The 16544-nt window shown below is 40.9% G+C and overlaps 2 protein-coding genes across 9 annotated transcripts in view; one reads left to right on the top strand and one right to left on the bottom strand.

Annotated features, from left to right (window-relative positions):
• KAT2B (lysine acetyltransferase 2B) overlaps window positions 1-5396 on the top strand; it is a 53657-nt gene extending 48261 nt beyond the window's left edge. For 2 of the 3 annotated variants that reach the window (XM_082193329.1, XM_082193328.1), the window contains exon 18: window positions 3185-5396. In XM_082193329.1, the coding sequence (XP_082049455.1) occupies window positions 3185-3378 (194 nt within the window). In that variant the 3' untranslated portion in view covers window positions 3379-5396. The remainder of the gene's footprint in view (window positions 1-3184) is intronic. The other variant, XM_082193330.1, reaches the window with a different exon arrangement.
• A 646-nt stretch (window positions 5397-6042) lies between these two features.
• SGO1 (shugoshin 1) lies at window positions 6043-16294 on the bottom strand. 6 transcript variants are annotated; one of them, XM_082193409.1, is made up of 9 exons: window positions 16153-16294; window positions 13658-13806; window positions 13380-13576; window positions 12523-12627; window positions 12192-12259; window positions 10817-10980; window positions 8882-9730; window positions 7007-7190; window positions 6043-6413 (listed from the first exon to the last, which is right to left on the bottom strand). In XM_082193409.1, exons 2-9 carry the CDS (start codon window positions 13797-13799, stop codon window positions 6272-6274), a joined length of 1851 nt encoding a protein of 616 aa, XP_082049535.1. In that variant the 5' UTR covers window positions 13800-13806; window positions 16153-16294; the 3' UTR covers window positions 6043-6271. The 6 variants fall into 6 exon arrangements, with proteins under 6 accessions (XP_082049535.1, XP_082049537.1, XP_082049534.1 ...); XM_082193411.1 differs by lacking the exon at window positions 16153-16294 and adding an exon at window positions 16118-16150; XM_082193408.1 differs by lacking the exon at window positions 16153-16294 and adding an exon at window positions 16049-16139.
• Between the last annotated feature and the right edge of the window lie 250 nt (window positions 16295-16544).

Here is a 16544-nt window from a genome sequence, read left to right as displayed (position 1 = left end):
GGTCAAACAGATTCCTCACTGGCCTTGCAGACAACTTCATTGTCCAGAAAGTGGGAGAAGCAACAAGAGGAACAGCCATTTTAGATCTGGTCCTAACCAATGTCGATGACCTGGTTAGTGGGGTAGATGTGGATGGATCATTAGGCGCGAGTGATCATGCTCTTCTGAAGTTTACTATACAGCAGAAAGGAGCAGCCAAGCATACTAGGACTCAATTTCTTGACTTTAAGAAAGCCGACTTCATAAAACTTAGGGAAGTGCTGGGTGAGATCCCATGGACAGCAATACTAAAAGGAAAGGGAGTTCATGATGGCTGGGAGTTTGTTAAGAGGGAGATAGTAAAAGCACAACGTCAGGCAATACCAATGAGACGGAAACATGGAAGGTGCCTAAAGAAGCCAGGGTGGCTAGCTAAAGAACTTTTAACTGAATTAAGATTAAAAAAGGATGTGTACAAAAAATGGAAAAGGGGGGAAACCACCAAAGAGGAATTCAAACAAATAGCCAGCACGTGTAGACACAAAGTCAGAAAAGCTAAAGCACAGAATGAACTCAGGCTTGCTAGAGAGGTTAAAAGCAACAAAAAAGGCTTTTATGGGTATGTTCGTAGCAAAAGGAAGAACAAAGAAACAGTGGGGTCACTCAGAGGAGAAGATGGTGAAATGCAAACAGGGGACACAGAAAGGGCTGAACTCCTCAATGCCTTCTTTGCCTCAGTCTTCTCCGATAAAGAAAACAATGCCCGACCTGAAGAATTTGGAGCAAATGATTCAGCAAAGGAAACACAGCCCAGAATAACTAAGGAGATAGTACAAGAATATTTGGCTAGTTTAGATGTATTCAAGTCTCCAGGGCCAGATGAACTGCATCCAAGAGTATTAAAAGAACTGGCAGATGTGATCTCAGAACCACTGGCAGTCATCTTTGAGAATTCCTGGAGAACAGGCGAAGTCCCGGCAGACTGGAGGAGGGCAAATGTTGTCCCTATTTTCAAAAAGGGGAAAAGAGAGGACCCAAATAATTACCGCCCAGTCAGTCTGACATCAATACCAGGGAAGATTCTGGAGCAGATCATTAAGCAAACAGTCTGTGAGCACCTAGAAAGGAATGCTGTGATCACCAATAGTCAGCATGGATTTCTGAAAAATAAGTCATGTCAGACTAACCTGATCTCGTTTTTTGACAGAATTACAAGCCTGGTAGATGAAGGGAACGCAGTGGATGTAGCCTACCTTGATTTCAGCAAGGCATTTGACAAGGTGCCCCATGATATTCTTGTAAAGAAGCTGGTAAAATGTGGTCTTGACTATGCTACCACTCAGTGGATTTGTAACTGGCTGACTGACCGAACCCAAAGGGTGCTCATCAATGGTTCCTCTTCATCCTGGAGAAGAGTGACTAGTGGGGTGCCACAGGGTTCTGTCTTGGGCCCGGTCTTATTCAACATCTTTATCAACGACTTGGATGATGGACTCAAGGGCATCCTGATCAAATTTGCAGATGACACCAAACTGGGAGGGGTGGCTAACACCCCAGAGGACAGGATCACACTTCAAAACGACCTTGACAAATTAGAGAACTGGGCCAAAACAAACAAGATGAATTTTAACAGGGAGAAATGTAAAGTATTGCACTTGGGCAAAAAAAATGAGAGGCACAAATACAAGATGGGGGACACCTGGCTTGAGAGCAGTACATGTGAAAAGGATCTAGGAGTCTTGGTTGACCACAAACTTGACATGAGCCAACAGTGTGACGCGGCAGCTAAAAAAGCCAATGCAATTCTGGGCTGCATCAATAGGAGTATAGCATCTAGATCAAGGGAAGTAATAGTGCCTCTGTATTCTGCTCTGGTCAGACCTCACCTGGAGTACTGTGTCCAGTTCTGGGCACCACAATTCAAGAAGGACACTGACAAACTGGAACGTGTCCAGAGGAGGGCAACCAAAATGGTCAAAGGCCTGGAAACGATGCCTTATGAGGAACGGCTAAGGGAGCTGGGCATGTTTAGCCTGGAGAAGAGGAGGTTAAGGGGTGATATGATAGCCATGTTCAAATATATAAAAGGATGTCACATAGAGGAGGGAGAAAGGTTGTTTTCTGCTGCTCCAGAGAAGCGGACACGGAGCAATGGATCCAAACTACAAGAAAGAAGATTCCACCTAAACATTAGGAAGAACTTCCTGACAGTAAGAGCTGTTCGACAGTGGAATTTGCTGCCAAGGAGTGTGGTGGAGTCTCCTACTTTGGAGGTCTTTAAGCAGAGGCTTGACAACCATATGTCAGGAGTGCTCTGATGGTGTTTCCTGCTTGGCAGGGGGTTGGACTCGATGGCCCTTGTGGTCTCTTCCAACTCTATGATTCTATGAAATCTTGCACAAATGTCTGAAGTTTCTTGCAGTGTACTGCAACAGTGCAGCAGTTCTTGCATTTATAGTACAAAAGGAAACAGGAAAAGGAAGCTGCCGTATACTGAGTCAGAACATTTGTCCCTCTAGTTCAGTATTATCTTCACTGACTGGCTGTGGTCTGCGGGATTTTAGACAGGGATATTCCCACCCCTACCTGGAGATACCAGAGATCAAACCTTTCCCTTATGATAAAGGCTACCCTAGTAGTCTGTGTAAGTGGAAATTACTTGTAGTAACAGAACTTTGGATAGTAGAAAAGTGTTTTATGTATAGCTTACAGTAACACCTTTGCCCTACCCTCCAAATAATTACAAGTTTTCACTACTGAGATTTTCACCGACCCAAATGATTTAATTTCAGGGGATGGGAGCCACAGGTCTGGCTGGTGGGGGGCACTTACCATGATGGTGGGTTTTTTTTAAAAATACTTTTCAAACTGCAGCCCGTAGTGGCAGTCATATCACAACTCTGGCCACTGTGTTCCCCCATTTCCCATAATTCATATTTGCTGGAATGATTCCAACTGTAGTCTGGTCATCACCATGGGCCAAGGTTTAAATAAAATAAAAATGGGGGAAAGAGCTCTCACCACCAGCCTATTTTCAGTGTGTACATTTTAAAATAGGAATTAGGAGGTCTGTAAGAGCACTTTTGAAACAGGACCTTTTCACTAAAGAAGCACAGGGTTGGGAGGATGACAATAGTAAAAAAAATCAAGTCTAGGATATATTACTATTGTAGGAACAAGACTTGATTTTTCTGTTTTTATACAGATCTGAAAACGATGAGTGAGCGACTGAAGAACAGGTACTACGTGTCTAAGAAGTTATTCATGGCAGATCTGCAGCGAGTCTTTACAAACTGCAGAGAGTACAACCCTCCTGAAAGTGAATACTACAAGTGTGCCAATATATTGGAGAAATTCTTCTACACAAAAATTAAAGAAGCTGGGTTAATTGACAAGTAATCAGTCCTCCTCTCATGCAATCAAGATGCCTAATTTAAGAGCAGAATATGCAGTTGATCTTTGAATAGAATTGAAATTTATGTTTTAAAAAAACATTTTATTTACTAGCACTTTTAAAACATGTAATATAGAAGAGTTTATTTTATTAAAGTCTTTTTAAATGTACACTTGCATGCCCTTTTGCAGTGTATTCAATAATACATTTTTATTAGAAGTATTGCACAAACTGTTTGGGGATTTGAAAAGGGAAATTTTTCCAAGCAGTGAATGTTTAAGCTTAATGTAATGCAGTATCAAATTGTAAAATAGCTTTTTATTTTTTACAAAAGATGCTAATGAAGGGGGAAATGAGTTTTATATATATTTTAATGAAACACTCAACTAAGAAGGTGCTATGAAAGAGAAATCCTCTAAGATACAAAAACCCCAGTAGGTTCAAACTTCCTCTGTGAATTTGATTCTTTAATATTAGAGTTTGCAAAGAAAATCTAAATATGTAGCATCATCTGACTTTGACCGTGTTAGGTCATTTCCAAAAAAATCTGTGGTAGTCACAAACCACTTTTTAAAACTTTTGTAGTGCCAGCAAAAGCTTAATTCAGATAAACGATAACCATTTCTACCTTTATGCCCTAATCCAGCAAAAGCTTTGTCTGCATAAGTTTTTACATACCGTTATCCCTGAAAAGCCATTCTTCCCTTAAAGTCACACATGGTCCTGCAGTACTTGGGTGAAAAGAGATAGTCTTGATTTTCACACACATAGGCTAACACTAGATGTCACCAGATGAACTGGCGGAGGAAGTGCACCACCCCCAGCAGCGCGATTCCAGTGGGGTGCCACCATGGCTGCCTCCCCCCCCCGCCTGCACCCACTGGGCAGCACACCCCGCCCCCCAGTGCCAGAGCATGAAGCTCCGCCACTGACCAGATGTGACTGACATACATATGAAACCAAAGCACATGCAGATTTACATGTGCATTTGACTAGCCCATATGATCTTCCTTTACTATCCTTACCCAATGGAAATGTCTCCTCTCTAGCTGCTACTACCACAAATTATTTAATTCTTGTGTTCAACACTTTCTAGATCAATACTGTTGATACTTTCAAAGGTTTTATGAACTTTCCCATAAAAGTAGTTTTGAGCACACCCACCTCTCCCAGTGTTTATAGGGATTATTTTGGTTACATTAAACTGAATTTCAACCGAAGTATTACTAGAATGTTATTGATCATTACTTCTGTATTTTACCTACTCATTATATTAAATATTGGAGTTACACCTTCATTCAGGTAGGTGAGGGAAGGAAATATTCACTTGTTTGAATGTGAGCAGGCAGCAATTCTGCAACACCCAAGAAAGTAAATTTATTCATTTTATTTCTTTCTCCTAATTTATACAAAGGCATTCAAGAACTAGTTTCATTGTTTTTATATGCGCTGAAATATTTCACTAGCAAAACTGATGTAAAAAAATTGCCAAACAGAATTACAAGAGAAATATATTTTCAAAATGGCTATGGTAGTGTTTATTCTAAGATTAGATTACCCTTGCTAGGTAACGGTACAAAATTAAGTCAAAATGGTAACATATAAATGCCTTAGTGCTTTATATAAAAATCAATTTATTTGGCTTTGTATTTAAGGTACAATGATGCAGCTGTGTGTTAGAGTATTTAAGTAGTAATTTTCAATTATTTTGTAAACTGGGCCAACAAAATCACCTCTTAAGCTTGATATCCTGTGAAAGTGTTATTTTCAAAGATTCTTATTGTCTTGAAATTAGAGTCTCTTCTATATTGAGAACATTTGGTTTCTAATTTAAAGATTATTTTCATAGATATTGTGCAATAAAGCTATATAGTACGATGTGTTTTAAAAATGCTTTAAGTGAAATTCTACATTTGTAAAATTATTTATTGTTCTGGTATAAAATGGTTTTAAATTATATGTATAAAATTAATCTTGTGTGCTATTTCGTACTTTGCATATAAAAAACCCCTGAAATATTTAACTTGTGTGAATAGACTTTCTGACAAGTGTACCATCACTTTCAGATGGTAAGAACCAAACACTATGCTATCCCATGTAGTTAATCTGTTTTCCTGTGGACCCCCCAATAATAGATCTGAATTGAAGAGAGTGCAACTATTACCAAAAGAAACTATCTTCATTACATGTTCACATGAAGTGCACAAAAAATGTTGGCTTATAAATTAAGCATTCCAATTCACCCTTTGGAACCTACTCGTAGATTGAGGACAGCCAGAGGGTAAGCTTATTCATGTTTACTCAGAATCATTGTGATCAGTAGGGTTTACTTCCAAGTAACTGCGTAAGAATGCACCTTGGAATCTTTTTAAGATAGCTGTGCTACTATCCTTATGCAGTTAAAGTGAAACATCGGAACAAACACAACGGAATGGATGCTGGAACAATAGCACTACTGAGATAGCAAACTAAAATAGCTATCTTTTTCAAAAACATTGACAATTTTATTTCAATATGATCATTTAGAAAACACTACAAAGACTTTCAACAGTTAAATCTGAAGATTTGCTATAAAAGTAGAATTACATTAATCTACATTTCAAGCAAAAAGAAATCCCCATTTCCTGTGTAACATGAAACTAGAAAAAAACACTAAATACATCAACAAATTTGATGTTTACAATTTTTAATATAAAATCTAGTTGTTCATATATTACATAAATTTCAACTGTATGTGCGTTGTGTTGGGCCAGGGTGTGTTAAAATCTAAAAGCTGTTTTATGTACATAGTTAAGATTTTCCAGTAATGATATTTCAGCAAATAACTTTACCTTTATATCAATACAACTACTTAAATTGTCAAGTTAAAGGGTTTGTTCCCTAAAAATGTTATTAAAATCAACCAACGCATTCAAATACCTCATTAGATCTGGGCAGTGATTTCTTTTTAAGAGAATTACACATGCGGCTCTTTTTCTGCTTAAAAATTGGAGAATCCAGAAAGATGTTATCTGTAAAAGGGTCTCCTCTTCTGAGCTTCCTATCAAAGCAAAATAGTAGATTAGTTTTGAAAGCATTCATGTAATTCTTACTTTAGGGACGCGGGTGGCGCTGTGGGTAAATCCTCAGCGCCTAGGGCTTGCCGATCGCATGGTCGGCGGTTCGAATCCCCACGGCGGGGTGAGCTCCTGTCTGCGGTCCCAGCTCCTGCCCACCTAGCAGTTCGAAAGCACCCTTAAGTGCAAGTAGATAAATGGGTACCACTTTCTAGCGGGAAGGTAAACGGCATTTCTGTGTGCTGCGCTGGTGCCGGCTCGCCAGGGCAGCTTCGTCACGCTGGCCACGTGACCCGGAAGCGTCTCCGGACAGCGCTGGCCCCCGGCCTCTTAAGTGAGATGGGCGCACAACCCTAGAGGCGGATACGATTGGCCCGTACGGGCAGGGGTACCTTTACCTTTAATTCTTACTTTGCCTCATAACTAAATTCATAAGCAAGTCAGATTCATAAGCAAGGTTGGATTTTATATTCAAAATTTAATTCTAAACTAATACAACAAATTTCTAAAAACTAAATTATACAATAATTTTTTGAAAGAAACTGGTGCATATCCATTTAGAAACAAATATACTAACCTGCTGAGACTTGGTTCCTTATAGCTCACGCGATCAGTACATCTACGTTTCTTTCGAGGAGTACCTTTTATTCCAGTACTCATCAGTGGGTGAGAAACTCTAGTTTGGATAGAAGTTGATTCGAAATTGGTAATATCACTGAAACAGGGATGACATTTTTCAAGAGCCCTAGATGGTTTATCTGCTGGGAGAAAAATGTTTAAATGGTAATGTCAGCAATGAATAAGCTTTAAACAAACCCTCTTCCTGTGGCTCCAAACAACACCTTAATATTGGTAAAGCTCTGTACATGAATTCTGCAGAATGTTAAGTTTATTTGATTTTTAAGACGACAACAACCAATATTCATGATAAAACCAGACTTGGCTCTTGCTGGAAAACAAGAATCGATTTCAAACCATGCCTGCAAATGGGAGTTCAAAGGGTGATTGGTGGTTACCAGGAAATCCTTTGAACTTCCAAAGTTTGCCTGTGGGAGAACTGAGGATCTGGCCCACATGCTGCTTTCCCACCTTTTACAGGTTATAAGACTAAAATGTGTGCAAATTATGTGTTTTCTTTTAGGCATTTTTTAATAGCTTATGATGTGCAAATCAACCAGGAAAAGGAGTATGGCTATTCTTTCTCCCTCTGGGAAGCTCCAGAGGGCGAGTGCTCTTTATTGGGAGACAAAATGTAAGAACATGAGCATGTTTGTGTCTAGTTCATTGGTTTTCCACCTGTGTGCTGTGGCACCATGGACTTGAGGAACATTTAGGGGAACCCTGGGGGCCATCCTTTCATTAACTTGCAGCCTGTATCTTCCTGCATTATGTCTTTCTTTCTGGGGAACGTTTAGGGGAGCCGGCAGATTTAACTTGCAGCTCATTATCTTCCTGAAATAAAAGTGGCAAATAAAGCAGAGACACTTTTGCAAGACTGTTTATCTTCTTAGAATCTCCCCCAACAAAAATCCTCCCCAGCTTCAGTAACAGTTCCATAGTTTTACACAGAGGGCATGAGAAATGCAAGAAAACAGCAAAGTAGCTTGATGATGTGTGTGCCTGGATGTGTGTTCTATGAGATTTAAAAATAACCCTGAAAATGAAGAGTGTCTTCTATTTCTCACTCCTCCTTACCTCCAACATCCCTCCCCCCTCTTCTTCTCTATCTCTCTCTCTCCCCCCCCCCCCGCCCCTGGCAACACTGCCCTCCTTAAGAGTCACCCAGCTTTATGGGGACAGGGAGAATGTTGCAGGAAAGGAGCATGTCTGAATGTGTGTCCTGTGCTGTGTTTCTCGGTTTCCTTCCCCATAATGACAAAATATTTCTGCTTCTGATCTTAATCTGGTATTGCTCTCTCCGTCCCACCCCCCACCCCCATTATGTGCACGCTAATTTCAGGAAAGGCACACACCGGTTGCCAGGTGGGGTGCGTCAGCTCAGCCCTGCAAAGCAGTGGCATTGCTTGGGTTCCAGTCAGCACGTGCGCTCCCACTTACATGTGCACCAAAAATGGTGCCAAAAAGGGCTGGGGGTAGAATGAGAAAATCCCCACTTATGTGCATCCTGTAGCAATCCCAGTGTAAGTGGCTTCCACAGCGGAGCCACAGAAAGAATGTGGTTGGTGAAGGGAGCCGTGGACTCAAGAAGGTTGAAAACCGCTGGTCTAGTTAGCCCTCTTCCTGGCAATTCTAAAGTGGAGAAAAAACTACAGGAAATATCCAGTTGTGGCATTCCATCTGTGCAAATTAGATTTATCCTTTTTGCAGCCAAAGAAAGAGAAATCCTATTGTGTTTGATCAAATTTAGATTTCTAAACTTTTCAGAGTTAGCTGTCGGTATCTCTATGCTTATTCACATACAGATTTTTTCCAAAACAAAATTATAACTTACTTTCAACATTTTCCTTATCTGCAGAATTAACAGATTTTTTAGTATTCCTGTTTTTCCCCTCAGGACTACTGCCATGCTGTTCATTCACAGCGTTCTTTGATTGTTGCCTTGTGTGTCTTGGGCTGCCATCAGTTGTGCATTCTAAGCTTTTCCTGGATTTTTTCATGCAAGGCACATACTGACTATCATCAGAGTCCTCTTCTGAAGCAAATGATTCGTCACAAGAAGTTTCTGATTCTTCTCTATTATTTTTTTCTTGGACGTTATTCTCTTCAACTTTGTTTTGTCGGAAAGGTGTGATATGGACACACTCCTCAAAAACAAAATCATAAGCATCATTGGAACCAGTTGATCTATCTGTTTTTTCTTTGGAACAGCACTTCCTATTATGGCTTCTCTCTTTTCTGGACCTTGTCCTGAACCTAGTTTTTGTTTCCAATTTTCTTTTCTGGTCTCTCTCTTTGTGTGTTTGAGAACCTCCAACAATTTTAAAATCAGTTTGTTTGGGGGCTGCTGTTGGGGTATTTGATTCAGGTAACATATTAGGCTGTTCCAAAGTTTTGTCTGTGTTTATCTTATGTTTCTCTTGAGAAACGTAAGTTTTTTCATATTGTTCATTATTTTTCACCAAGCCTGACTCAGGGCCACGTTCGTCTTGTTGGCAACATTCTGTTATCTGCTCAAGTACTTCCGGACTACTACCATCAGATACATCAAATGGATTCTGAGTTTTGATCCTGGAGTAGTGACGACGGATAGATACATTTTTTAGTAAGCTACTTTCAAATTGCATGTTCTCTTCATTTCTGTTCTCATACTCCATATGACAGTGGGAACTACTTTGCCAACCTGGTAATTTAAAATAATGTGTCAATTCTGCAGGGAAGCTTAAAAATACATACATTAAAGCTTTAAGTAGTTAGTAAAATAGCACAGAAAAAAATTAGATGCTAAATATGGTTTAGTAAGGTTTGGTAGATTGGTCCATCAGATTGAACAGTTATAACAAACAGTTATAATAATAAAATCATTATTATTCTTATTCATTATAATACCGATACAGCAGAAGTAGACATCGTGTACCAATAATGCCTGTGCATAGAGAATTACAACAGAAATCTGTGAACTTGCTCCATTCCACAAGCAAAGGTATCAGGTCATTTTCACCTCAGTACAAGTACTTTGCCAAAGCTGTGCAGAGTGGGAAAGAGAACTGCAGAACTGAGTCTTGTGAGAATCAGTTGATTATGCCAAATCTATATGTACATTTATGTCCCACTATCTCATGCAGCAAATTTGACTTAAAATGTTTAATTAAAAATGCATTATGGTTGCAAACCAGTTGATATCCCTCTGTCAAACCTTTGATCCAAATAGAGCCTTCTGTTAGTAGAACAGAGATTAAGGCAATTGTAAATGAATCTTCCCCAGCATCCCCAACTCCACTGCCACCTGCTCTGGAGGCAGGGGGACTCTTCAGAGCTTGGGCTGAGGGGCTACCTCACTGAAGATTGCCTCGATCCCTGTTCCACTGACAGGAGGCTTTGCTAAATTAATGAGCCTTCTGTCAGCAGAGGGACACCTTTCATAAAAATTGCAGTTATGGCACATAGCAAGGAAATAGCTTTGCACAAGATTATGAAACTTCTTTGATGTTATGCTGCTACCTGTGACCAGAATCCAAACAGCTACTTTAGTTGTTCCTAAGACAGGAAAGGTATACTCCTTGCTCCCACTGCAGTAAGCAAACCTCCAAGTAATACTGTAATCTGCTTTTAAAATCCACTCAGCTTTGAAAGAAGCACGTGGTTTAAGAAAGAGAATATAAGGTATGCAGAATCAGCAGTGGTTCTCAGTTCTTTAGAACCCAGCCAATGCTCTTTAATAGTAAAGCCTTTGACCCATGTTTAGAATCTTAAATGCGGGATTACCTACCTGTATCCTTCTTTGATGTTGAAAAAACATCTTCAGTCATAACATCTTGCTGAGAATCAGCTGCAACATCTGAATAATTTGTATCTGTATTATCCTTTAATTCTTTTCCAGATATTTTATCTTGCTTGCTTGTATCTACAGAAAGTATATGCCTTAGATGTGCCCTAAGGGGGGGGGGAGGTGAAATGGACTGAATTATTTTAAGAGCAGATTCTCATACAGCAGTTTTGGTACACACACCCCGCAAGAAAAATTAAGGGTTTCCTAAATTAAAACTGAATGAGAACCTTCACTCTTGTAAACAAAGGTATATTCCAGGAAAATGTGCTTGAGAATGAAATACAAAGCTACTTGGCAGTCAGTTTTCTCAACTTCAAATTGGCTTTGGACAGGGGAAAATGTTTTAATTAAAAACTGCATTAAAACACACTTGCTAAGAAACATTCCTGTTCAAAAGTGCTGTACTTGGTGGTAAAGTACTGTTGTTCTAAAGAAATAACTCTGTCAGAAACTGCTAAAATATGCCTCCTGTTGTGATCTTCATAACTCCACCCACTCTGGGGAAACATGCAACAAGATTTTGCTTCACTCATGCAGGCTAACCATTGCTTTCTCCTAGACAGGAAGGGATGTACGAGAGCTTCCTGTCTCAGTGGTGCTTCATTTAAGAGTGAGCCTTGTGTTTCTGGTCCTGCTCTTTGAACTTGCCTCTTGGGTTTTGCTTCCTGGTTTGCCAGATTGCTCTTTGGTCCTGACTCATTGGCCCACACTCAGTCAAAACTCCAGCCCACAGGCTAACCCTGATAATTACTGGTACTTATGGAGAAAATATGGTTGCAGAATATGCAGAATAGATCTGAATAATTTCAGATCCATGCAAACATTTTTGAGCTTGGCATGGTTAACTGGTCATTTGGTAAATTTCTCAATTCTAATCATTTTATTTCATAATTGAGAGACAAAAGGCACCTAAGCTCTTCTCTCACACCCTGCATTTTCCACTTTTGGATTGTCCTCATCACATAATTTTGACTCAGTGCTCTAATAACATGGACTATAAACTTTAGTACATATATTCATGGAATAGTTTTCATAATCTAATATACAGGCTTTTTAGAGAAGAGCTCTTGAAATTCAAGAACCACCAGTCAACATGAGAAAACCATTTTTTCTATCCCACAGCAACATTTTTTGGGGGGCGAGGGGGAAGTGATAAATTAACAGAAACCACTTTCAATTATCATAGTGTCTGTGTAGGTGTGCACCTGCGTGTATAAAACACAATCTAAAATATATTTTATTGATGCAAGTTTCTTAATTTTGTTTTGAAGGGAAAAAACAGGCAGAAAAATTGAAATATATTAAGTATACTTACAAGGAATCTTTGCTTCTTACATTGCTAGAATCACACTCCTCAGCACTGGAGGCACTGAGAGTCTGGTTCTGTAAAAATTCAAGATATTATGCTGAAAACCATTATGCTGTACAGACCATACATGAAGCACATAATAAAAGTGAGATGTCTGAAAATGCGGCTCCCAGCTGCAGCTTATGAGGCAGACTATTGGACAGTAACAGAAAAGATTACTGTTACTATTGGACAGTAACAGCAAAATATTTAAGCAATTATCTTAATGAATGCAGAACTGATAACAGTCTAAAGTCAGAAAGTAACATATGAATATAAAGATGGGAAAAAGACTTACAAGAGCTGTGTTATATTGATCTTTTGCTGAACCAAGAAGACTTGTTGCATTGAGTAGGTCTTGAACAACTTTAGAAATAATCTCCTTCAAAGCCATTAATCTAGTCTAACAGAAACAAAAAGAGTTAACTGATGTAGTTACAATACAACAGTGAGCTTGTTTAGAAATAAAATGAACAGGAAATAGTGGATCCTATTTCTTGTTTAGTATACAAATTATCTGCTACCACAGGCTACATTCGCAAGGACCACCCTTCCCCATATGAACTAACCCAAACCTTGAAATAAGACATCTGAGGTCCTCATCTGTGTGCCCCACGCAAGGTATGTCAGCAGGGTGGCAAGAGAACAAGCCTTTTCCGTGATAGTCCCCAATTACGAGAAGCTCTACGCCTCCAAGCTTGTCTGTCTGCCACTAACATTTGCCATCTTTTTAGCAACAGAAAAAATACCTTTTCTTTTCCTAGGCATTGGGGCAGCACTAATGATCTGGCTTTATGTGGTTTCTTTTTGTAGTCATTTGTGTTTTCAGCTGAAGTGGATATTTTGTGCTTTTAGGTAATTCTTTGGATAAACACTTCTAGTATTATTTGTAACGTTTTAAGGGATTTATTTACAGATTGTGTTTTATTCTCCTTGCAAATTACTTCCAAACTCCTTCTGGTTCTGGTCTGAAGTGATAAATAAATGTTCTGTTCCTGGGCCCTGCGTGTGTTGTTGGAGCACATCCCACTCTCTTTTGGATCCAAAAGGACCCATGTGTCAGCAATCATATGTCAAATGGACGCTCCTAAAACAATTGCCGCCTGTATTTTAATTGGACATTATATATGTACAACATGTATTAAGATAAAATACCTCAGAATGCTCTTTTCCTTGTTGTAATGCCAGCTTTCTATGCAAGGCAAACACCTGAAATTTCAGACTCTGATATTCTCTCTTTAAATACAGGATTGTATCTTGTGCTTCCCTCATTTTGCTTTTCTCCTCTTCCAAAGCCAGAGCTAATGCTCGATTGTTTGTTTGAAAGCTTTTCAGCAGTGTAGATGAGTTGTCTGGAAAAAAAATGGAAATAATTCCTAAAATTTCTATTTCTGGGAAAACTTGAATAAAATACAATATTAAAAAATACTTACTTGCAATTTTACCGTTGACAGATAAGACTTGTTTGGTTTTGCCCAACTGTGCCCATTTTTTATTTCGCCTTTCTTTCATTCGTTCTTTTATATCTTCCAGGCTGTCCTTAAATGACTTTTTCAAGCACCTTTCTCTAGTCATTTTCCACCTTAAAAAACAAAAACAAGTGATTACAGTTTAACAAATATTTATTTAAAAGGCTTTCTTACCAATATAGAAAAATGAACTCTTTGTCCCATCTTATATTAACACCCCCCACCCCCCAAAAATCTATCAGCTATCTGTTTTTATCATAAAATGGTACTGAAAAGGTAATGTCTGGCCTATTCTTCAACAGTACATATTGTTGAAGAGCAAGCCTATTATTTTAAATCATAAATTTGAAAGAATATACTTATTCAATTTGAACCAGTAGTCTTAAAGACTGTGAACTACAGCTTGTTAAAACAAGATGGTCAAAACCACCTAGGAATAATACCCATTTAAAAATACATATTTCTTAATAAGATTTCTTATTAACCTTCCTCCACCCTCATTCCCTTCAGCATACAGTAGGGCAACAGTGTTCCCTACTGTGTTTCCTACTTTATAAAAAAAACATAGAAAAAGATTTATCAGACCCTAACCACTTAAGACGTTTTTGCTTTTACAAACAAGCTGTGTATAAAGAAAAACCTTCAGAGCACAATCACTGCACTTGTTATTAGTAAATTAAACAACTATCTGACTTACTAAAATCAACAACTACCTGACTTTTAGAAGACATCTGTAGGCAGCCCTGTTTAGGGAAGTTTTTAATGTTTGATGTTTTATTGTTTTTAATATTCTGTTGGGAGCCTCCCAGAGTGGCTGGGGAAACCCAACCACATGGGTGGGGTATAAATAATAAATTATTATAATATCATTATCATCCATCCCTGAATTGAGCTTCTGGAGTCTATATCCACTGCAGACTCTTTCCAAACTTCTGTCTTCAAATACCCTTCCTCCCAAAAAACCACCCCCAAGTATCAAATCCAATTCCATGCATTGAACCTGGAACCTTTGTGTAGGGGGCTCCCTGGTCTGCAGCCCGGGAGTCGTTTTGGACTCACAGCTGTCCACGGAGGCGCAGGTCAATTCTGTGTCCAGGGCAGCTATCTACCACCTCCATCTGGTATGCAGGCTGAGACCCTAGCTGCCTGCAGACTGCCTCGCCAGAGTGGTGCATGTTCTGGTTATCTTCCGCTTGGACTACTGCAATGCGCTCTACATGGGGCTACCTTTGAAGGTGACCCGGAAACTACAACTAATCCAGAATGTGGCAGCTAGACTGGTGACTGGGAGTGGCCGCCAAGACCATAGAACACCGGTCTTGAAAGACCTACATTAGCTCCCAGTACGTTTCTGAGCACAATTCAAAGTGTTGGTGCTGACCTTTAAAGCCCTAAATGGCCTTGGCCCAGTATACCCGAAGGAGCGTCTCCACCCCCATTGTTCTGCCGGGACACTGAGGTCCAGTGCCAAGGTTCTTCTGGCAGTTCCCTCACTGTGAAGTGAGGTTATAGGGAAACAGGCAGAGGGCCTTCTCAGTACAGTGATACCTCGGATTGAATGCGCTTTGGGTTGAGCGCGTTCGAGTTGCGCTCCGCGGCAACCTGGAACAGAGCACGTTACTTCCGGGTTTCGCCGCTTGCGCATGAACAGACGCTGAAAACGACATCACACGCATGCGCAGAAGAGGCAAAAAGCAACGCACGCGTGCGCAGATGTGCCGTTACGTTTGCTTCTAGATGCGAACGGGGCTCCGGAACGGATCCCGCTCGTATCCAGAGGTACCACTGTAGTTGCTCCCGCCCTCCCATCAGATGTCAAGGAAATAAACAACTATCCGACTTTTAGAATATATCTGCAGATAACCCTGTTTAGGGAAGTTTTGAATGCTTTATGTTTTATCACTTTTTAATGTTCCGCACAGTGGCACTGGAAACCCAGCTAGATGGGAGGGGTATTTATTATTATTATTATTATTATTGGGCCTGGCCTGATTTGATTTCAGTGCGCAGCCGCGTAACGGTCCTGCGTCCTATTCCCGCGTTGCAGGGGGCGGGTTGGACTAGATGATCCTCAGGCTCCCTTCCGACTTTACAATTCTCCTATCTGACGAGTGCTGGGCCGTCTGGGTCGCACCCAACCCGGGCCACTTTCAAGCGGCCGCTCCTTTCAACCAAGCGTGCTCCAAGAGAACGACTAAGCGCGGATCCGACCCCTTCAGTTTCTTAGCAGTCAGAGCCCGAGAGGCCAGCCGCCCTGGGCAGAAACGGCCTCTCCAGTTTCGGGCTCCGCTTTCTATATGGCGGGAGCCTCCATCCCCCCCCCCCTGCTTCCATCCTTCATCTCTCTCTTCCTACCCCCTCCCGACCCACCGGCCGGCGGCGAACCACAAACGGAGCCCTTCAGCCGGGCTCCCTCGCACCCACCCGCCGCCATTACGGACAAAGAAGTACCGCCGAACCTGCGTCTGAGGGGCGCGCGCTCGTCCCTCGTTCTTTTTCCCTCAGCTGCGCGACCGAGTGCGCGCGACGACCCAAAAAGCCGTTGGTGGTGGTTGGGGTTTTTTTGTGTGTGTCTGTGTCTTTCAGGCGACGACTTCGTTCAAAATTCTCCGCGGCGCTTCCCGATTGGCCAGCTTGCTCCCAGCTGAGCGGCGTCGTCGTTTCGTCATCTCGCATTTCCTCCGCCTCCTCTCTTGTTTCCGCCTCCTTTCTACGGACCTGTGGGTGGAGCTCTAGCCTTGTTTTCATCTTTCGCTCCGTCCTCAACGCCGCAAAGTGGGGCGGGCACGGCGCTCTGATTGACGCGCGGCTGAGCCAGTCGAAAGGCTGGTGAGGGTTGCGGGCTGTTTTT

Source organism: Podarcis vaucheri (genome assembly GCF_965113315.1).
Source record: "Podarcis vaucheri genome assembly, chromosome: 12".
In the NCBI taxonomy this organism is placed as follows: domain Eukaryota; kingdom Metazoa; phylum Chordata; class Lepidosauria; order Squamata; family Lacertidae; genus Podarcis; species Podarcis vaucheri.
Note: the sequence above shows the minus strand (reverse complement) of the source record. Positions and strands in the feature narration are given on the sequence as shown.

Coding starts and splice junctions, on each gene's coding strand:
- SGO1 (XM_082193406.1), bottom strand. CDS start 15,369: ATGCGTGTGATGTCGTTTTCAGCGTCTGTTCATGCGCAAGCGGCGAAA. Junction 13,807..15,241: donor CAAAGCGCATTCAATCCGAG/GTATCACTGTAC, acceptor TTGTTTTTTAAG/GTGGAAAATGACTAGAGAAA. Junction 10,981..12,191: donor GTAAGAAGCAAAGATTCCTT/GTAAGTATACTT, acceptor CCCCCCCCTTAG/GGCACATCTAAGGCATATAC.